Source organism: Sander vitreus, chromosome 10 (genome assembly GCF_031162955.1).
Source record: "Sander vitreus isolate 19-12246 chromosome 10, sanVit1, whole genome shotgun sequence".
NCBI classification, from domain to species: domain Eukaryota; kingdom Metazoa; phylum Chordata; class Actinopteri; order Perciformes; family Percidae; genus Sander; species Sander vitreus.
The window spans coordinates 11709477-11732416 of record NC_135864.1 but is presented as its reverse complement, the minus strand read 5'-3'; the positions used below and the strand labels follow the sequence as shown (position 1 = coordinate 11732416).

At 39.9% G+C, this 22940-nt stretch overlaps 1 protein-coding gene across 6 annotated transcripts in view; it reads right to left on the bottom strand.

The window, feature by feature from the left end:
* The window catches only part of enox2 (ecto-NOX disulfide-thiol exchanger 2), a 172101-nt gene that overhangs the window by 23797 nt on the left and 125364 nt on the right, over positions 1 to 22940 (bottom strand). For 5 of the 6 annotated variants that reach the window (XM_078260241.1, XM_078260244.1, XM_078260242.1 and 2 more), the window contains 6 exons: positions 15842 to 15997; positions 14510 to 14575; positions 8255 to 8461; positions 5252 to 5485; positions 3530 to 3742; positions 421 to 527 (listed from right to left, as the gene is read on the bottom strand). In XM_078260241.1, coding sequence (XP_078116367.1) covers positions 421 to 527; positions 3530 to 3742; positions 5252 to 5485; positions 8255 to 8461; positions 14510 to 14575; positions 15842 to 15997 — 983 coding nt within the window. The remainder of the gene's footprint in view (positions 1 to 420; positions 528 to 3529; positions 3743 to 5251; positions 5486 to 8254; positions 8462 to 14509; positions 14576 to 15841; positions 15998 to 22940) is intronic. The other variant, XM_078260245.1, reaches the window with a different exon arrangement.

The window sequence follows — 22940 nt, the reverse complement described above, 5'->3', positions numbered from 1 at the left end:
CAGGGGGAGAAGGCTTGTACAGATTTACCTGTGTCCTGGACACCCTTAGAGATGGAAAACTCACCCAGCAGCTTGTATCCAATTCACGGGGGGAGGGCAGTGTTGAGGGTCAGAGGTTTGGACCTGGGTGTCCGTATCTCACACTGGCTGGAGTGAACAGGTACCTGTTCTGTATCCTGGCTTCATTCAAAGTACTTACTGTAACAAGATGTCTGCTCTTTTGACTTCCGATATCACCTATTTTGTCTTCTCTTGTTTATATTTGAGTATAATTAGGGTATCCCTAATATAAGCATCTATCTATCAATTCAAAATAAAGAATTTATGAGTAAAAAGGGAGACAGGCATTGAACAAAATGGGATGAAGTCTAATTACCCATAAATCAGGTGAGCAACAGAATGAAATCAAAGTGTACTAACCTCTGCTTGTTTCCGCCACATGTCCAGGTTCTTGCGCTGAGCTTTGGAGAAATGGTCCCATGCCTTTTGTTTGGAAGCAGCTTGGAATACAGACACAATCTGTTCAACTGTTGCAGGATGCAGGGAAGGACCAGAGACCATCCAGAGACAGAGAGAGAAAGAAAGACAGAGGGCAGGTGGGAAGGAGCAGAGGAGTGAGAAAGTGTAATCAACTAGGGATGTAAAGAACTATGTGTGTGTGTGTATGTGTGTGTGTGTGTGTGTGTGTGTGTGTGTGTGTGTGTGTGTGTGTTTGTTTGTTTGTGTTTATATATGCGTGTGCAAGCGTGTGATCTACTTACCAGCTGATGCTAGTGCATCATCTCGTGGATGGTTGGTCAGATAGTTTCCCAAGCGCAAAACTTAAACAACTTAAATAAATCATACATTTTCCCAACATACTTAAATTATATATGATATGCGTCGTCATATAGCTTTAAACCCTTAAACACTGTAGCTCTGCTAATACTGACTTCATATTTATTAGCCTGGCACTACACCGACTTTTCCTCTAAAGCCTCGGTTTTGAGTAAAATGTCTGAATAACTATTGATGGATTGCCTTGAAATTCGGTACATGAATATCCCTCTCAGGATGAGCAGTAATTTTGGTCATCTCCTGACGTTTCATCTATAACCATTTGTCAAATACTATGTTGTATGACCAAATATCTGTGAAAAACTGAAGCAAATATTAGCATGCTAACATGCTTAATTAAGAGAGTAAACATGGCAAATGTTATATCTGCGACAGCATGTTGGCAAAGACCTGCTGTGCCTTAGTGCAGGCTTATGGAGCTGTTAGCATGGCTCTGGCTTTGTCTTGTTTGACATTTATTTAACAACGGAAACTTTGCTAAGCAACTGGCAGCTGCAAAAAAAAAAAAAATACTTTAAGCGTGCCAGTGTTTACCACTATGCAGCTTCACTACAGCAGAGGGCTGTTAAGACTCTTGTCCAAGGACACCATGTTAAAGTAGCATTGTGTTCCTGATTAACTTTCCCGATGCAGATTTCTCTCTTATTTAAAAAGGAACAGCAGTAAGCGTCAAACCTTGGTAGTTAACCCTTCAGTACAGCTGCAACTGCAAATAAAAACATAACACTTGACTGAGTCTTATTAGGACCAGACCTTTAACTCTGACGTTTCCACTGTTCCTACATACGATGTGTATGATGACAGCTGCTCTGGGTCTGTATAGTCTGTATCAGATTTAATCTTAGCCGCAGTGTACTGATATATTCAATACACTGATATATATATATATATATATATATATATATATATATATATATATATATATATATATATTCATTCCCCTTGTCATATGGCTGGTCATGAAGGAGTGTATGGGTGGTCTGTGTATCCCAGAGGTCCTAATGTACACGGGGGGTGGGAAGTCAATATGACCACCAGCTGAGTGTGCATGTGCGTGTGCTTGCAGAGTGGTGAGGGAGAGAACAGTACAGGGATCAATAGCATCTTCCCAGAACCCTGTAATTTGATGGAGCAGATCGATGGTGAAGGCAGAGAAGAGAGGAAAGGGTACAGACAGACTTTCAGACCTGTGAGCTTATATGCAAATATACCAAGTATTTACAGTAAGATCTGTGGATTATCTTTAGAAAAAGGGACATGGTTTCTGAAAAGGCAAGCTTTTGAGTCTTTCTAATGTGTTTGTATTGCTTTGAGCACCACAAATTAAATTTGCTGCACCATTGTATTAGTGCAGCAGCAAAAGATTGAGAAGCCAATATCTCAAAACCAAGGCACATGAAACGAAAACTTTCTGCATGACTAGACACGATAAGGTTTAAAGGAAAATAAGTTGTTGTTTTTTTTGTCTTGGGTGAACTGACCTGTAAGGTGACATACTCCATCAGAGACAGACCTACCTAGGCTGAATTTATCTGGTACGGACAAAGAGTTGTTCCCAAGTGAAACTTGGAAACTCCCCACAGGAGGCCAGTCTCTATGATATCATTAATATGACCAACAATGGACCAGGAGGAAGGCAAGGTCATGAATAGGAATGTGTTTGTATGGGCTGAAATGATAGAGGATGGCTAATACAAGGACAACCTCTGTCTGTGTGGTTTTACAAGCACAAGCACATACAACTTGTTTGTCTTCTACATGTATTATGTATCTAATGAACAATAAATAAAACAAAAACTGAACTTTACAGTGTGTTGAAGGATGTTTACGTTGTATTTAACATGCATGTGGTGGGATACGCGGAGACAAAGTGCCGCAGGCGGTGCTGTAAACAAGCAGCTGCACAGCCAAAGCTGTCAAAGGTGGGTAGGAGCAGTAAGCTCTGCCTTTGGCCTTTCATCAACTGAAATGAGATAAGCATGTATTTACCGGGTATGTTTGGCCACCATTGTATCTACAGGGCTACTTACTATTTATCTGAAAAAAAAAAAGAATAATGTTCCACTCCAGTCACAGGTATCTGTATGATTTTTTTCCTTCAATGTGATATATTTGTGTGTCAGAAGGAATACAAACAAGCAGGACGCTGAATGTCAAGTGGTTTAGAGTGATATAACAACACTGTTAGGAAAGAAAAAAAACTTACCTTAAAGCCATCCTCCCAAAAACAAACTAACATGAAACAAGATGGCCTCTATGAGCCTATTAAACTAAATAACCTTTATATCCACAATGTGTGTTCCTTATGGATTTACAATACTGTGCATCGTGTGAGAGTTAATGAGGGGCTGTGAACAATATTATACTTACTTATTTGCAGCATTAAGTACTTCAGGCACAAAAAGTCTTACAGCATGTTTATGTTCTGTGTTTAGTCCTATGCTAGGGAAACTTACAGTGAACCAGAAACTTGGCCAAGCATTGGTTGGACTCATTCTCATCCTCCTCCTGTACTTCTACTGCACAACAAGGAGTATGATAAATGTATTCTAGTAGTAAACTTTAAATGAGATACTCTCTCTCTCACTTTGGCCTTTGTACCAAAAACGATACACTGTTGTACACTTACAGTACATGTGGTATAACTGTTTTATACATCCAAGTGTGTATATGTGTAATAACAAAGACTTACATTGACCAACTATGCCAGCCAGAGCGGTCTTGAACTTGTCTTTGGCCTCTTCCACCTCCTTCTCATGCTGACTCTTCTCGCTCGTCAGCCGGCGGATGTGGCCATTTGAGGACTGGATCATGGAGTAGAAGTTGTTGGCGTTCCTGCGGTTGACTTCACCTCGTTCCAACCAGGTCAAGAGAACACGCACTGCTTCAGGAAACTTTCCGTCGTCTGGCCAAGAGGTGAGAACACAGAGAAAGGAAGAGTCAGGCTCTATACAGGGAAGCAAAAATAGACGATTCCTGTACAGTCCTAGGACACTTAAGTTGGTAAAAGCAACAGCTGGCAAGCCGAACATTGTACTCATAATCACATAGGTGAACATTATATTTATAATCCATGTGAGACAAGGCTGTAAATTGTGACCAAACAGCCCTGATTTCTGATAGAAAACGTATATATAGAGGAGTATAAAGGCAAATACAGGTAACTTTAAATATAGTAACACGCACTTTTTAATTTGTTGACTGAAAAGTAGACAAAGTCAGCATTAATGTGAGCAAGGTAAAAAAAAAAAGATAAAAATAAATAAATAAAAAACAAACAGATTAAACTGTAGAGAAGAAGGACAGGAGAACAAAAAAACATCTGTGCTATTGGATGAAAGGAAAAAAGAGAACTGTACTGTACACATGACAGACCGTCATATGCTTGGTAACAAAGAACCCTTCAGACCTCAACAACACCTGAGGGAAGTAAAAAGAGGTGGTTTGGGTAAAAAGTTGTTGCTGTGAGCTTCACGTCATCAAAAGGACGAATTGGGTTTGAAGTACAGGAATATAACTGGCACTGAAAAGGGGTAAACCCATTTTTTTTTCCTCTGGGTGGAAGATTCAGGAAAGAGTACACCTAAATCTGCAGCAAAGAGCCGGGATGTGTGCTTTCACAACAGCAGCCCAAAGTGTTCAGAAACAAACCCTTGGCTAAAAAAACACAGTGTTAAAGTTATTTACACCAGGGCCAGGGGAGGGAGAGCTGGAAAAGACACGCGCAGATGGTAGAGAGGCAGAAAGTCACAACCATTTTGTTATCGGACAACTGGGACTCAGACCTGGAAGTGTTATTGCTCATTAGTGAAACAAGTTTATTCAGCCAGAAACTCGACTGAAAGCTGAGAAGAGGGGGAAACAAGAGCGGCGAAGAGGAAATGGAGAGGATAAGCAGAAAAGAACAGAGAGTGCGAAGAGGAGAAAAGGAAGGACAAGATAAGAGAGAGGAGCATGTGCTAAGGGAAGAGTAAACTGATATACCGTGTTGAACAGCCTTTGTGTAATGTCTTTTGAAAATAGATTTCCTGAATTTGTTCAAATATGAGAGAACTGCTTTGTCAGTTTTACCAGCTGCAGTGTAGAACCCCTCCTGTAATACGTTGGTTAACCCCTGAAAGCGTGCAAATGGTCAAGCACAAGTACACACATACAGATCTACTCTTACCGTATTCTCTACCTTGTCAGTTTGTGGTTTGCATGAACAACAATATTGCCATGACTGGATCCATTTTTACTTGTGTTTGCTTAATAATAACGTGACAATTTGTGCTTTATTTGGAAATGCCCTTAGGTTGATTAGATAATATAATTTTCTTCCACACGTGTCAAGGTTTTACTTCTTTACCGTGCTCCATTTTTATGTTTGTGCTGTCATATCATGCACATATTTTATTGTATATGTTTTGCCAACCTTTGATCTTGTCTCCCAGCTGGCTGCACTCGTGCTCTGAGTAGTGGACGATGGGAGGAGGGGAGGGCGGCCGGAGGCGATCCTCCTCTACCTTGCGCCGGTGCCTCTCCTCTCTGGCCAACATGCGCTGGCGACACTCCCACTCATAGAGGTCGTCTCTGGCCTGGGCAAAGTCCACGTGGAGACGGCCAGTGTCTTTTTTGTCTGTGCTGGAGCCCAAGCGAATACGATAACCTGTGGGAGACAAAAGTGTAAAGATTTAAAAGCCAAAAAGAAAGAGGAGATGAGAGGGAGGAAGTGGAAAATGGCAAAGTAAATATGGAAAAAGTAAATATAATGCAAGAAACAGATGGGGACAGTGGGGATGATGTTGGTGACCCCCTGTCTTGTCTTCTAGCGCAAGCATTAGGTGGACATTTGTGGTATTGAGTTAGATGTCTTAACAACTATTAGATGGATTTCCATGAAATGTGGTGCACACAGTCACGTCCACCTAAGGATGAATGGTAAACTTTTTAGTGACGTAGCGCTGTCATTTTAGTTGTCCAATACTGGTTTAGGAGACCGGTTTATGACTGCAAAAGAAATGACTTTCCCATCAGCCTCAGCTGTACTTTTATTAGGCTATTTAGTAAATGCTAGCATGCTAACATGCTAAACTAAAATGGTGAACATGGCAAACATTATACCTGCTTCACATTCACATGTTATCATGGTCATTGTAAGCATGTTAGCATGCTGATGTTAAAGTTTAGCTCAAAGCACTGCGGCCTTCCAGAGCCGCTAGCATGGCTGTAGCTTCTCAGTCTTGTTATTAGGTATTTGACACAAGAGAGAAAAAACAAAAACAAAGGGAGAGAGAAAAGAGGGTGACATGTGACAAAGATCCCTAGTTGGATTCAGACTGAGGAAGTCACAGTTACGTGGTTTCCACCTTAAGACACTGCAGCACCGCAACGCCTGAATGCCTCTAATTTTTGACAGCTGTCAACTTCACACTTCCCATTCGCACCTGTCGGTGCACTTTCTTATTAAACATTCTATATGATAATCAGTAAGTCTCGCATCTTCTAAGCTGCTCCTGAAATAAAAAAATACAGAAAAATGTAATTATGGGTACCATGCATATTTTTAATGCAAATTAAAAAATATGGCTGGAGGCATGGATTTGAGTCAACTGAATAGTCACATAGGAAAAAAGGAGCAGGAGACCAAAAAGGTACACACATGAGCTTTACCCTACAGTATATGTAGCACGGTTTCTTTCTTGGCCAGTTGTGAGTCACTTTCCATCACTTTTCACAAATTGAATTTAGATTACCTACAGATAACGGACACAAACTACTTAGCAGGCTCTTTATTGGGATCAACCTTCCTAGTACCTCTCTCTTTATCCTCGTCATACCTATTTTACTTGTTGGATTTCGTCATTTGACAAGATGTACTGTAAATGTAGGCTTTTGTGGAGTACAGAAGGCATGCATCCTTTTTCCAATACACAATAGAGAGGCACTAAAAGACCACAATATCCCTTATTACCCCCTCTTCTCCTCACTACTTCCCTCTTATCGTCACACTCTCCTCCTTATTCAATTTTCACTAATAGCTGGTTGCAGATTTGAAGTGAAATCATGCCCATTTTGTGATTTAATTGGTTGAAATGATCACAGAGTGTGCTGAGTGTGAGTGTTTAGGGACAGATGTGTGAGCGTGTGCTCCAGCCACTGTCATCACAGGAGAAGGGTGCAGTGTAAGATGCCAGTGCAAACAGGAAAAGAAATTAGTGCAAGTTCGGAGGGTTTCTACTTCAGTCCGCTCTCCCTGCTTTAGGCTCGCAATCTACTACTACTTCAATATTTCATATGGAGGAGATCTCAGTGTGCTGGGGCTGCTGGAGTCTGTGTCATTGCTGGGTACTGTGTTTGCACAGTGTGTGTATGGATGTGTGGGTGGGGTATTATTTATGGGAAAACTACACAGCTCTGTCATCTGGCTAATATATGGACCTCAGCTCCCACATCCCACTGTGAGAATAGAGGCAGACAAAAAAACAGGACCTTGCAGCACACACGCACACACACACACACACACACGCACACACACACACACACACACACACACACACACACACACACACACACACACACACACTCTTAATAATGCTGGGAATACCACTGAATTGGCTGCTAGGTTAAAAGGGTTTTTCAAAGTAGGAATATACAGCCAGCCGAGAGAGATTTAGGACGTTTGGGCTCCAGAAGCTGCTGTGAAAATGAAGCTTTTTTGACTTAATGGTCATTTATATCTTCTGTTGTGTGAGCCTCGAGTGGACCTCTTATTATTCTTAATGACTGTGAGTGTACTAACTGTCTTTTCCAATAGTAAACCCAATACAGATGTGAATAGGGTAAAACTGTTGGTTATGTGCATGTTTTTTCCCGACTATGCTCAATAATTTAATGAACCTTGAGGTTTGTAGTATGGCCACCAGTAATTATTTCACCTTTGTTTCTGCGAAATCATATTTTCTGTGTAAGTTTGGCATGACGGACAGCTCTAAATAATACAATAGATACGAGCCTCGGCCACCGTTGCTATGGCGAGGAGGGCACCAATCAGAGCTGTATCGAATTCAAAATGCTTTGTCGTTTTGATCCAAAATTTATTTCAACAGTGTAATCTTTAGGTTTCACTCACAAATGTTTCTTACCAAAATGCACCCTGGGAGTTTGGATGTGCTTGCATCTTCAAAAAAATGTTAAATTAAGAAACCAGATATTTTCTGACCCACTTGTTCTTCTGTCCACCGGGCAGGAGAGTGTTCCAACTGTTACTTACAGAACATTGTCTATGGGAGTTTTACTTTCGGGGGCCTACTTTGCAACTCTATGTATTCTTGCTTAACATTTGTCTAAGTGTCAATGACACAAATACACTGAAATATACCATAGAAATACACCAATATAACTTACACAATGAGGTATTAGAGTTATGACAGCATACCCGACAGGAAGAGAGCCTTGTCCACAGTAAACTCTTCAGCAAATCTGATATGGCAGAAGTTTTTCTTGCTTTTGCGTATGGCAGTGATATCACCACACTGCCCGAAGACCTCCATGATGAGTTGCTCTGTGGCGTTCTCTGGCAGACCGCCGACAAACACCGTCTTACAACCCGGAGGGCGGTCTCTTGTGGCTGGAGGGGGAAGGTCTGTTCAAAAGTAGTGGAACAAAGGAGAGAAAAGACAGTTACAAATACAGATACATGCATCAACCATTACTATGTTGAAATATTAAGGAAGGGCTGGAATGATGATGATGAAACTGTGTGCACTTGCATTTATGTGGAGATAATACAGCTGAAATACAAACACAATAAATGATTCCGCTGTTAATTATGCTCTTTGAGAAGATGACAATATGTCTAATGGCATAAAAAGATACTGTTCTGAATATATCGCTGCTGGAAACCATTTTGGCAGACCTGAGGAGCAGGTCTGATTTCCGGTCTTTTGTTTTAACTAAACCTGGGTGTTTATACTGTATAGACTGCCTACCAGGTGTATCAATAAAATAAAGTTAAGTTGAAAACATAGATGAGAATCATGGAACGGAAAGCCACCCATATAAGCAGAAACTGACTACCGGTAAGTCACAAAATCCATTAACAAAATGTAAGGAAAGATTCTTAAGAGGGGAAAGTGGCACTCCAATAACTACAGAAAGGAGACTACCATGATAAAGCATCTACGGCAATCTACACATAATGACTAAAGAAAACAAAAGCAAATACAAAATATCCAGAAGGCATAAATGACAAATAAATCCTAAAAAGGACCTGGGGTCTAGCTTCACATTCAGGCTGAGAAGAAAAGGAGCCAGGTCACACAAGAAGAAAAAGTCTGTACATAATACGATTAACGACTTCGAAAAACAGGCCACATTGAAGCTTGAACATATTTTAAAACATAGCACTGATAACCTTAAAAAAGGATAAAGATAAATGCATGCATAATGACAACTTGGAGCAATATGCTCGGATCGTTTTTGTTAGATAAACCTGATAGTGTAGATAGATACAAATGTTAATATCAAAACCATTCCATGCATGAAAATGAAATCCTTTTAGCCACAAAGTGATCTCTCATGTGGAAGGTCCCCTGCATTGCAGAAATCACTTATTTAACACAGATGAGTGTTGACTGATCTAATCTCCAATAGATCAGGCTTCTCATCCACGATGAATGTGATTAGGGGGGTCTATGAGGAGTGAACCAGCTAATCAGTGAAACGCTGAGAATGCTGAATTTCCGGATGTCTGCTAGAAAGGGCATGCAATCACTGTTACTGATGCTCCCACCACTGTAGTTATTGATACTACTGAAAAGACCTAGAGTTTAACTTGGTTGGATACCTGAGGTGTGTCATGAGGGCCTCGCTGATCAGCAGCAAGTGGATTAATTCAAATATCTTGAGATCCTATAAGTGTGATCAAAAGGATTTCAAGACTGAGCATTGGTTGGGTGCAGTAATAAAAACTTTTCATTAGCTTCCTCTCACTGTCAAACAGAATAACACTCTAAATAGGGTGGTAAGTAACCTTGCAGCAAACAGAAAAGTCTGTTATTAAGTCTGTATAACAAACAGTTGTTAAAGAAAGAAGAGTCCATTCATTCTGACGGCTCTCATCCCCTATATTCACAGTTTCAGCTCTTGCCTTCTGGTTCCCTTTTAAGACTCTCATTAGGCAAAACAAACCTCGCACTACCCTCTGCCATCTCTTATCTAAACCCTGTGAGGAAAAGCATACCCATTCATGATCCAATTCTTAAAAACTTTATATATATATATATATATATATATATATATATATATATATATATATATATATATTTATATATATAAAAAACTCTAACCCTCAACTGTAGATTTGGGTAAAGAAAGAAAGAACGAGGTCACAATACAAACAGCGGAAATGAGGTTTCTCAGCAGGGTGGTTGGTCTCATTCCACATGATGAAGTTAGGAGCTCAGTTATTTGGGGAGACATCAGTTTTGCTGCTTCACATGTATGATGCCTCCTCATAGTATGATAAATAGACCAACCATCTGGAATACATATTTTACAAAAGAAAAAAAACATTTATGGGATGCCTGCATTGAAAACATAACGCTCCAAAGTCACAGAGTACTCCTCTGGCTAAAAAGATTGATCAGCTCATTCCTTGACCTCCAGAGTTGGCGGATTAAAACTAGTTTTGAGTTAAGATGGACAGAAAAAGTGGTGCAGAAAAAGCTTGCAACAGCAAGAAAGAGCTTTGTTGACACAACAAAGAGTTCCAAATGAACTGACCTTTTCGGTCCACGAGTGTCTGACGGAGACTATGGGGCGAGCAAAGAGGACGGAGAAATCAGAACAGGTGCAGTGCAACAGTCAGCTAATGTGTCATGTTGTAAATACAATATATAATACAAAGTTTGAGGAGTAAGTCGAGGAGAGACTGGATGCAGGGTTCAGAGTGTCTTTGAAAACTGCATTATATTATATGATGATTCTAATATTTTGTCCAACTTATTTGCATATATTGAGGATTAAAATATAAGAACTAATAATGTAATGCAATAAAATACAAAAACACAACAAACTAACTCAAAACCTACCTCAGAATTGAGTCTGTTGTATTGGATTGAACTATAATGTACAGGATTTTCTAGTTTTCTGCCCACTTACTTATTGTATGCTTTGAATATTGGGAAATTAGCAGACTGTATAAATCATTGGCTGACTAATAAGCTGGTTGATGTGCTTTTGTTCTGACATGTTACTTTGGATAAATGCGGAGGCTGCTGTAAAGCAAACACACAGACTGATTCACAGTCAAGCCCCGTCTCACAGGCCTGCTGTCTGTGTGGCCACCCACTGATCTGCTACACTAACACAGGTCATCACCATCCATCACCCCGACTGGCTAAACACCTTTTTATAGTCCATGGGGCTGACACAGGGAGGAGGCTTAAATCCTCAAGGGACTGTTATTCAGAAGATAAACTACATTTACAGCTCACACACTCCAGTAAACATGTTCAGTCCACTCATGTCACACATGAACAAAGAAAAGGTGTGAACCTGCACACACGAAGAAACAGACATCATTGCCAGCACATTGTAACACACAATAGTCGGCTTGTCAATTTTTTATTAGGGTCTTGGTTGACTGATACATTTTGATTTGTTTTTAAAAGTTACTCAGTAACTTTTTCAGATGTTTTTTTAATTAAAACTACTGCAGTTGGGCATTCTTCTTAATTCAAGCTAAATGTATCTGTGTGCATATGCAGCACTGGGACACAATGCTACTATCCTGAAAAAGAAAGTTTCGTCTTTCCTTAAGACTAATTAATAAATAGTTAGGAAGAAATTTAAGAGTTAAGAAATTTAAAAGAGTTAGGGAGACAGACAGCACAGAGCTTGATGTCCAATTAGATTAGCCCATAGGTCCAAATGTTGAGTGTAATGTCTTTTCAAACTGTTTTTAAACCCACCTTTAGCACTAGATAGGTGGGTGGAAGGAAGTGTCAGTGGAGAAGGTAGAAGAGGGGTTAAAGCTAAATGGGGAGGGTTTGACTGAGGGAAAGGGAGATGGATGAAAAGAGCCTAATGAGAATGCACATTGACGGTAAAATGATGCACATTGAGGAGGTGGTAGAAGAGGGAGAGATCAGGAGAGCTGGGGGAGGGCTGTAGGGTTGTTGTTGTTGCGTAGCTACAGGTCAGTGAGATGGGATGCCACACATTGTGTAAGGTTGTGTGCGTGCAGCTAGAGGGTAATGACTACTTGTGATGGACACCATATGCAACCTTGTTGCTTAGACATCAGGGCTTTGCCTGTGATATTTGCTGAAAGCCTGAATGTGGCTAGCATCAATGCTTGATTCCCTTTGTTCCTCGCGTACTGAACAAAGCTCGAAACTATCTGCATTTGTAATACATTGCTGGTTCAGAGCAAAGTATAAAACCAATGGGGCTGTGGTACCACTGATCTCACAGTATTATTCAATAATATAACATCAGATACAGTAGAGGAAAGTAGAGGGTTTCTTTTCCCACATCACATTTAGTATTAAGCTTTATGTATGCTCAATGGCGAAGTACTAGTCCAACTATTTTGATAATTAATTTGTGGTTTAAGTGCTTTTTTTAAAAGCACAAATGGAAAGAAAATCCACACGTTTTCTTTACCTTCTATGACAGTAAACTATCTTTGGGTTATTTACTGTTAGATGGACAAAAGAGGACATTTTAAGACATCACTGTGGGCTTTGGGAATTTATTGCATCTTTTTGCCATTACTATTTGTGATATTCTGTAGAACAACTAATTGAGAAAATTAAACTTTAGTTGCAGTCCTTAAACACATGGCACGAACTTTATAACATGTTCTTCATCACTTAACAGCTTTGTCCTCAAAAACCACAATTTTGCATCCAAAATTACTTTTAATAGCGTGCAGTATGAAATTATGATTCGCCTCTATCATCAATGTTCTCCTCTTAGTCCCCATTTAGCTCTACACTACTCAGAGGTGACAGTTTTAGTGACACAGATACCAATACGACCCTCAACAATAACACTTCATTTACAACCACATTTTGTGAAAGACTTTTTCTGCTCAAGAACCTGGTGTAACCAATAACTTGCCCAACTTTTTATTTCCAGGAATTTCAAAAATAAACTTAAGTTAGGTTAAGTTAATTTGACAGGTAACATATGCCTTTTCAGTAAAGTGATTGTGTAGGCTTTGTTCCTATTTGTTGAAAAAACCAAAGTGATGCTATCCATCTATCAATTTCCCACTGCTTTCTGCAGGTCCAGGTTGCGTTGACTGCACATGTTTGCAGACATCCTTTTCTCCAGCCTTGTCATCCAGCTCCTTGAGGGGATCCTGAGTCTCCTTCAAGCCCGACGTGCCTGAAAAACCTCCATTTAGAGGCATTCAAGAGGCATCCCGGGAGATGCTTGATCACTGTGCCTTTCAATGCAAAGAAGCAGCATTTCTACTCCAAGCTCCTTCTGGAGGTCCAAGCTCCTGATCCTGACCCTGAGGATGAACCCAGACACCAGGAAGGAAAACCAATTACAGCTGCTTGCAACCTCAATCTACATCATGTGGGTAGATCGAATTGCCAATTGACATTTTGCCTTCAGGCTTAGATCTCCCTTTTCTGCACCAATTCACCTGTCTGGATCTCGCACTCCGGCTTCACTTGTGAAGAATATAATCCCAACCGCTTCACATGTCGCTGCAAACCATCAGAGTACACGCTGGTGGTCAAGGTCCAATGAGGTCAACAGAACTACAATCCGAAGTTAACCAAAGATTGCACTACTACAACTATAGATTATGTCCATGTAAATTATAAACCTAACATAACAGAAACACACCAGTCCATACAAGTCTTTGAATTGCTTTTGGTCTGGACCAATTTGTCTTTTGAGACACTATCAGGAGCTGCTGCTGTGACAACTCGCAGGGTCACAGAGGCACACAATCCATCCCCTCTGGTTCTATCAGGGCATAACTCATCTCTGTTGGCTTCAGTGTACAATGTAGAGCTGAATCTTACAGTTACTTGACTTTTTTGAGAAGAATTAAGCCTAGGCCGTTTTTCTCAGATGTCTGCCTCTTCGAAATACTTGGTTTAGAGAATTTTATTAGAACTGTTTTGTGTCACTGAGAAGGCAAGAAGATCTAAAATAGAGATTGGGATCAAAAAAAGAGTAACTGGTAAAAAGTATAGGGGTAGAGAAAGTATGAAGTTCAGTATGAAGATAAGAAAGGTCCCCAGTAGTGTTTTGTCCATACATCGCTAAGGAAACAGCTTCCGACTTTGGGGCAAAGATTACAGTATTGTAAACTGGTATTATCGTGACAGGCTCTAAAGTTGTTGGTTACTTTCTTGACAAGCTGATCCCTCACACAGCCTCAGGGTTTATATGTGCCCTTGCACAGAGTACCTTGTTCATTTCCCTACGCTAACGACGAGCAACAAGAAAGATGTTCATCAGCTTTTCCCTCAGCACCATATTGTAACAATGACAGTTTATAATGAGACATAATGCACACCACATACATGCAAGCACATCTGAATACGTGATAAAAATAAATGCCTAACAGAATGCAAGAGTGTGTATTTTGTGAAAGGATTGTGAACTCCCAAATACAGTACTACTGCGTTGGGGAGCTTTTGTTTTAGTTCACCTTGAAGATGACTTGTAAGACTTGTTTGAATAAAGTCCCCAGGCAGAAACTTTTCTAGCAGGAAATCTGAAAAAGCAAAAGGTGGGATCAATCAAAAGCACCCCCTACTATTACTTTTCTAACGCTGGATAATTGGAAGGTGGAGGTGAGATACATATAAACAACAAAACAGCTTAATACAAAGTGACTTGCCCTGAAAGTTTGTGTGGATGTAAATGCAGTTCATGGTGATCAGGTTAATCGTTGGGCAGAAAGGGGGGAGAAAAAAGAGGAACAACACAGATGAACATGGCATGGTTGATTGTTGTTTCCCATAATGGAATACCAAGTGGAATGGAATAAAAGTCTTGGGTCTGACATATGTAAGAAAAGCATAATCTCAAGTCTTTACAGAAGTAAAAGATCCAAACAAATATATATGCTGATATCTGCCATAACCACACTCATTTGTCACTTCATCTTTTTTTCTTGCATGGGTTTCAAACTGTTGGACTTGGCGAACAAAGAAATTTGAAGATAGCCCTGTTTTCGTTGTGAAGCGAATTTTAGAAATGTTGCAAAAAAAGAAATGAGAATAAGGTTTATTTCCATCAACTTGGTTCAATTGGGCAAGTTTTAATTATTATATCATGTCAGCTATGGGCCATGTTTCATCCTGTCCGGAGGACATATTAATATAATATTCGGTAAGACGCCGACAGTGGAAACAGCTGATCATTCATGTGAGTTAAATATTCGCTTTGTCAGAACTTATTTGGCAAATGCGTTTCCATATCCCATTAAGCGCATTGACTCTTTTTCGAAGACAAAAACCACCTCAAGCGAGCGTATAAAAACCTTTTCGTGTAATTGAGGAAGTTTTATTGCATTTTGCTGTTTCCATTCAGCTTTTCTAATGCTATATTTCTAAATGTGCAAAACAATATGTTTATGGAAATACGGCTGATGTCACCCTGGGCTCTGGGAAAATGCCACGGATGTTTTAAAGATCCACTTATTAATTGCTTAATTGAGAAAATAAGTGTAGCCCTTATAATATCATGTGACCTAAATTACATACTCAAGTCAAGTTAAAACAACTAAATCATTTTTATAAAAAACTGAGCTACTCCATCTGCTTAAGGGAAAGGCAATGAGATGTGGTTAATAAACTTAAAAAAACTGTAAGTTGGACCTTGTGTTGAGATTTTTTTTTGAAGAAGAAGATCTAAGGTCTAATAATATAACAAAGTGAGATGCCTTTTATTGTGGTGTGACTCTTTTGCATGGAGGCGCTGGTAAAGAAGAAGGTTGGCGCAGAAGGCGCAGGATTAGCATGATATTATGACTTACTGGGGTTGGGGGGGAACAGGGTGCAGCTCTTGCAGTGGATGATTTCCTTGACAACTGGCAGATCCTGGGAGAGAGGGGCAGGCACCATACCGAGTCCGGGCATCATGGGATTCAGGGGGGTAATTCCAGTCATCATACCAAGGTTGGGATCAAAATCTGGAGGCAGGACAGAAATATAAATGAGATTACATAGCTGTTCCTTCCTGGGAAAGAAGAGAACACATAGACGGTAAGTTTTAAACACAGACTTGTTTACCAACAGCTAACCTTTGGTCAGAGGCCTGTACTACGAAGCAAGATTTGGCGTTAACGAGGTAACTTCAGGTTCAACCCAGGGTTTTGTGTATAACGACGGTGGATCAATTGTTACCGGGTTAAATCGCTGTGGTAACTTATGCTGAACACCTAACCTGATGGGGAGCAGGTTATGTTGGAGATTAGAGCTCAACCGGTGTAAAAGCACCGCCTACTGACCAATCAATACTCGATTGATAACGGCGTCACTGTTCTTAGAAGATCAGGTGGAGCTCGGTGCGCGGAGAGAGAGAGAGAGAGGTGCGCTCATAAAAGTTAAAACATTTAGAGACCGACAACCCCGTTAACATTCCCTGACGGGTATTTTTATGAAAGATATAGATTTTCAGCAGAGGGAATTTTGTATCTTTGTCAGCTTCTTGAGCCGTGTGTTGCCAATGCGCGCGTCGGTTTGAATTATGTTTTTTTATTTTTTATTTGCTCACGATCGTTTACCACTGCCAGGGTTGCAACTGAAATAATAGGCTAAAGCAATGACAGTTTATGGAAAGCACAAGTGTAATTATGGTCAGATCTTGTGCCTGACTGATGGGTTGATGATAAGCGTTGTGATTTATGCATTTACAGCGTCTGCTATTTCTTTTGCCAGCTTTCCTTCCTGTTTTAGAAAGCAGCGACTGTATTGCTTTTTGCCTGTTAAACTATGTCTGTGTTCTTCATATTTATGTAGAATCATAGTTTGCTCTTCTTATTTAAAATATGCAGCTCTGGTAGATGTTTGCGATTGGTCATGCTGTGCAAACACCGCCTCTTTTATGTGAACGCTCTCGTCGCTGGATTGGGAAACCCTGGGTTGATTGAACTAGTTGTTAACCACCGTCCTGACACAGCTTATGCAGGACCGCGGTTGTTAGGTTAGGTGAAGCCGGGTAACTGAAATAATCACTTGGTATCACTTAAGCCCATAATAAATCTTTTAAGTTCCATTTCACGTTGTGTACTTATTCCCTGCCTGGTTCTTAGGTCAACACCAGTGACACACAAGCAGCCTACTCATAATGGAAACACAGCCATTCATGAATTAATCATCTTGTAAACAACATGCATACTTCAAGAAGTTTTACTGAGTCATTCTCTCTGTCACTCCTGCAGCTTGAATGATTACCTTATAGATTATGTATACAGTTGGCCAGTTGGGTCTTAAACCTACGTATCAGAGAAGCTTATATTCACAATACTGATTTACACTGCGCCTGGGTAAACATGCGCACACCTACACACAAGCACTGGCATCCACATGTGTTTTTATGTGCACACGCATCCCAGTATGGAGCTTTTTGAAATGGAAATGATGCTGTTCTCCAGTATGTGCCTCAACATCACCTGCAGAGGATTGTAGTTGACAATTATGCCACGGGGTGTGTAATGTTTACACACCTGTGTATGTGCATGCAGGAGCAAGGCTCGCTAAAACAAATCCTTCACTGGAGATTATACACACACTATAACATACTAGATGTGTAGCAGAATAAATCTGAACCACTGGGAAAAAAACAATTATACAGAAGGTGTTGTTTGCTGACTGTAAGACACAGTTGACTAATGAAATGCTTAGATAAACATGCAACACAATAGTAGAATCTGAGAGAAATACAGCAGTTTAGCGACAAATACTACTTTTAGAAAATGTTCAGTTTTGATTGACACTGTCAGAGATGTTTTAATTTAACTGTACATTTATTATTAAGGTTGTACTTGCTGTTTCTAATATTCTTCCCCCCTCATGTTTGTTAATCTGCTGGGCAAAACATTGCACCTGTCAATATTCTGGAGTCCAGCACAACACCACCACCACGTACTATGACCTCAGAAATAAACATATAGTTGAAGTAACACCTCTCAGAAGGTTTTAACTAAAATTGACTAGTATAAGCTTCATAAACTTTGAAAATACTTTGTTTTGAATTTAAATATCTGTACCTGTAAATAAATATTCACTTGAAGTTCATTGTGATATTCTCCTCCAAAAGAGAACAACTGCAACAAACATTATGTGGATTCCACTACAATTTTCTTTGTACACGACTTTTCTGATCTTCAATATCAATAAATCCAGTGAAAGAGGAAAGAATATTTACTGTTCTATAATATACACCATTAACTGGTAATAAGATACATTTACTTATAAGTGATTTCCTCTAAATCTACTGTAGGAGAGAAAATGGATGACTTAAATGACACTCAGTGAAAAAGAATAAAGAAATATGCACATCACAGAAGACTGAGTATAGGTCCCTGGAACCAGAGATGGTGTAATAAAGACAAGAATGAGGAGGGAAATAGGGGCAGATAGAGAAAGGCAAATTATAGGTGAACTATATTAAAGGAAAATAGATGGAAACTATATGTCTATTGATGACCTCACCATCAGTCGCTAACCATGTGTCCGATTGAGAGGGAACATGTGATAAGATGGACCCTAGGTGCCAGGCGATTGATTGCTTCTTTTGCACGTTAAGGTGAATGAAAAGAAGACGGATAGTAGGAGGGAAGATAAGAAAGGGTGGATGGAAGATGGGAGGCTGGTGCAATAACCAACCTGAATGCCAAACACTTTACATAGAAAAGGACTGAGGAAACAAAACAGAGTATACACTAAGACTGAACCTTATGTTGTGTTGTGGGTGTTTGCAAAAGAAGAAAGCATCATAAAAATATCTTGTAAATGATAATTCTGGAAATAAAACTTTAACTCCTGAGCCAATGCTCTACTGTTCTACTGGTTAAATTAGGAAGCATGCTTATGGGTTCACATGTCGTATAAACTAGATTTCAGCTCACATGGAGGAAACATTCTGGTTACATCAAGGCATGGCTGGTTCAATTTGACTGCAGTGCTGCCCATGCTTATGTTCCCTTTGGAGTGTGTGTGTGTGTGTGTGTGTGTGTGTGTGTGTGTGTGTGTGTGTGTGTGTGTGTGTGTGTGCATGTGCCTATGAATCTTTCCTCGTCCATTAAGAGCCTGAGACCTGAAGCAAGCATGAAGCAGAGCAGTGTGTAATAAAGGAGATTATTTACTTCATCCTAAGGATTTCCAGCTACAGCCGAGTTCTCTCATCACCACTTTTAACAATGTAGCTTGAGGACATGTTTCATCACGAACATACCATTATTTCCTCCCTCCTGTCATGCAACTCATTACAATGTATGCTGTAAGTAGACACAGATGAACATACAGACTTGCACTTGCTCCACAGTATGTATCCATGCAGTTTTCTGAGGGATTTGCTGCTATATGTTCCAGATATACATTTATTTTATGTTATTTATAGGAGTACAGTTTACATTTGAAAAAAGCATTATAACAGTGAATTTGACTGTTTTGCAGTTTTATCCAGTATGAAAAGTGCACCTCCAGTTTATTCAAGAGTTTAAAGTGGCTCATTTACAATGAAAGAATAAGTTGGAGCTAACTTAGCCTGGATGTGTCGTGAGCTAAACCGGGTAACGTTATCACTGTCACTGTCAAGAGCCAAAGCATTAAGAGTTTTTTATAGCGAAAACCAACGTGATAATAACTTAATTAAAGATTAATATCGCGCATTATATGACACCCAAGGACGCTTTACACAAGTACAGGGGGACAAGGGAAAAGAAAACAGTAGGTCAACACAAACAGACTGAGAATAAAACCGGGTGCTAAATGGAAGGGGGGACGTAATGTAATGTAGGCTACTGGCGTAAAACCTCAACATGGTGCATTGTAAAGTTATGAATGAAATAGACATATTACATACCTGAGGGCCAATTCGGGGTCAGTTTTGAATAATTTACAATCCCGTAATTGTCTCCATCTGATAAAGCCCGATCGAATATGACTTAGATTTTGCCTATAGTCTGTCACTTTCCCTTTTAGTTGGTCTTGGTTTAATTTCCTTGGTTTAAATATGTCTGTGACCCGTCATATATATAGTAACTTTAAGGCCCCTGCCAAAGAAGCTAGTCACACATTAAAATCTAACAGGCTGCATATTCTCTACAAAAGTGAGCACTGTGGTCAGACCATTTCAACGCCAAAAAACACCATCTATAGGAAAGGAAAGTAATGACAGCAGGACTTAGACCTTCATATACGTAGTAGGCACATTGATCTTGCCACCTATAGACAAAGAATGTAACATGCTGTTGCAATTTTTACATTAGTGCCACATGCAGGGGGTGGTTGTTAAAAGTAATAGTAGCTTAAAATAATCCATTTTGTAATTTCTTTCACAGTTTTTATTTTCAGACAATTGACCATCAAACAAGTGAGCATAACTGTTTTTTGTCTGTAGAAATAGTAAACTGTCTAGAGCTAACTGGACTTCCAAAAAATATCAGATTCAGCCATGTGACGATGGGTATAAATGAGGTTAATTGCTACCAAAGAGCACTGGGCTACACTTTCATAAATATAAAAAAGGACAAGCAGTCAGGCAGCTCCATTCACTAATCTGTAATGCTAGAGGGATGAGTGGGCCATCAGGGCAGGTGCATGTAGGTACATGCAGTTGTTTTATCTTATACTAGAACAAATCCAAAGGCTTCAAAGAATGTTATAGCCATACAGAACCACTAACTACACTTAATAGTTCCAAACATTACAAACTTTACAAAAAAATTGTATTTAGTCTGACTTTAATGACTATTGGGAAAACTAAGCGTCTGGGCAGAAATTCTCTCCATTACATGTACTGTATATTCAAGTGAGCAGTAAAACTAACATCAAACTTTGTTATATATGATAGTAATCTGAATATCTTTGGATATTGGACAATTGGTCAGCAAAACAAGACATATTAATAGTTCTATGAGACCATTACTTATGTTTAATTTATTTAACCGGTAAACTAGATGAATGGAAATTTAGAGACCAGCCTGAGATGGATTAGATAACAAGAGCTGGCTCGTGACGGGGTGCTTCAACAATTATATTATATTGTATTAACAATACAAATGGCCATGGATGATTCCAGCGGTAAAGCAGGCTACTTGAGAGAAGAGCTGAAATGATTAGTTGATTACTTTATTATTCGATCAACAGGAAATTAATCAGCAACAATGTTCTTAATGAATTAAACATTAAGTCATAATTTAAGGAAAATAAAGAGATTCCAGCTTCCCAAATGGGAATAATTGGTGGTTCTCTTTGTCTTGAAACTGTGCATTTTTTTAATATTGTGTCCTCTTAAAGAAGAACAACAAGAGAAACCTAGGGTTTGATCCACCCACATATCTGTCTGATCCTTTTTACCAGTCTTGTCTGACGAGATTGAGTCTCTTTTCTCACTCATGTTAGAAAACTGAAAAAAAACCAAACATCTCCCTGCTCACATCACTTCCTTACAGTAACACGATTGAGTGCACATTCACACGAAGTTTGCCTCTAGGACTATTGTACAAATTCTCCTTCCTTCTACCCTCAACATAATGTTAAACAATCTATTTCCTGAAGGTTTGTTCAAAGTAATTACGTCTGGAGCTGCCCATCACTCAGGAAGTGCAGAAAGAAAGAAAAACAAAAGAAACAACGACATTTGATTGTGTGAAGCTTCTGGCTATTAATGTCATCCTCCTCTTCCCTCCCTGACTTTCTCTTCTCCGATTTCCAGGGTAAACGTCCCCTCTAGCAGTCTGCGGTGGGAGTGGGGTGGGGGGGGGGGGGGTTTGAGGAGGACATAGGCGGTTGCTGTGAGGCATGCTGGATTATATTCTCTAATGAGGCGAGCTGGCCACGCCACCTGGAACTCTACCAGTGGCTGAAATCTGCCTCTCTCAATCTCTGCCAAGAGTCACACTCTCATTTTTATAGGAACATCTCCGACTCCATTTCTCTTACAGGAACATTGCTCGTGCCTACATCCTGCAGGACAGAATCAAAAAAACTCCTTCTTGTTTATAAAGGTTATTCAATCTCCTTATGGCATTATATCTGAATGAAAATCTGCGTCCTTATGTTGCCTTCCAGAATCAGTCTTCTTTATCAGACACCTCCATTGTCAAATCTCCATAACAAATCTAGCCTACAATCTAATATAGCTGCCATGGATAGGAAGAACTGTCAGAAAGTCCCATTTCTGTAGCCCTATAACTACTGCTGTATTTCTTTTTCCCAGACACACTGTATATCCACTCTGTCAGCCTACATACAGCCAAAAACCTCTGGCATCATACCAGTGCAGCTCCTGAGCAGTCAGCAGAAAGGGACACAGCATTCAGTCCAAGGATTGGAAAACGCTTACGGCAAAGGAATGACTGTCAGCCGATGTATTTCCTAAGCTTCCAGGTGAGCTAATGTGTGAAAATGAGAGGACCCTGATTTATATCTGGGGCGTCTTGTGCCCCCTAAATTCATGAGGAGCACTGTTAGATGATTGGCTATGAAGCATTACACTAAGTTTTCATATATATATATATATATATATATATATATATATATATATGTGTCTGTGTGTGTGTGTGTGTGTGTGTGTGAGAGTACAGTGGTGGAGGGGGTTGTGTCAACCGTGGGGAAAGGGATGAGAATGAGTAGGATGCAGCAGACAAAGGAGTGGTTATTTATGCAGGGAACTGTCCCTGGAGCCTGCTTATCTATTCCCAAGGGTGTGTGTGTGTGTGTGTGTGTGTGTGTGTGTGTGTGTGTGTGTGCGTGCGTGCGTCTATGTGCATCTAAATTAATTCTGTGTGTGAAATACTAAATGTTTTTCTTATGGGGGAGTGTGTGTGTGTGTGTGTGTGTGTGTGTGTGTGTGTGTGTGCGTGTGTGTGTGTGTGTGTGTGTAAGTTAATCACATTTTCCTTTTGT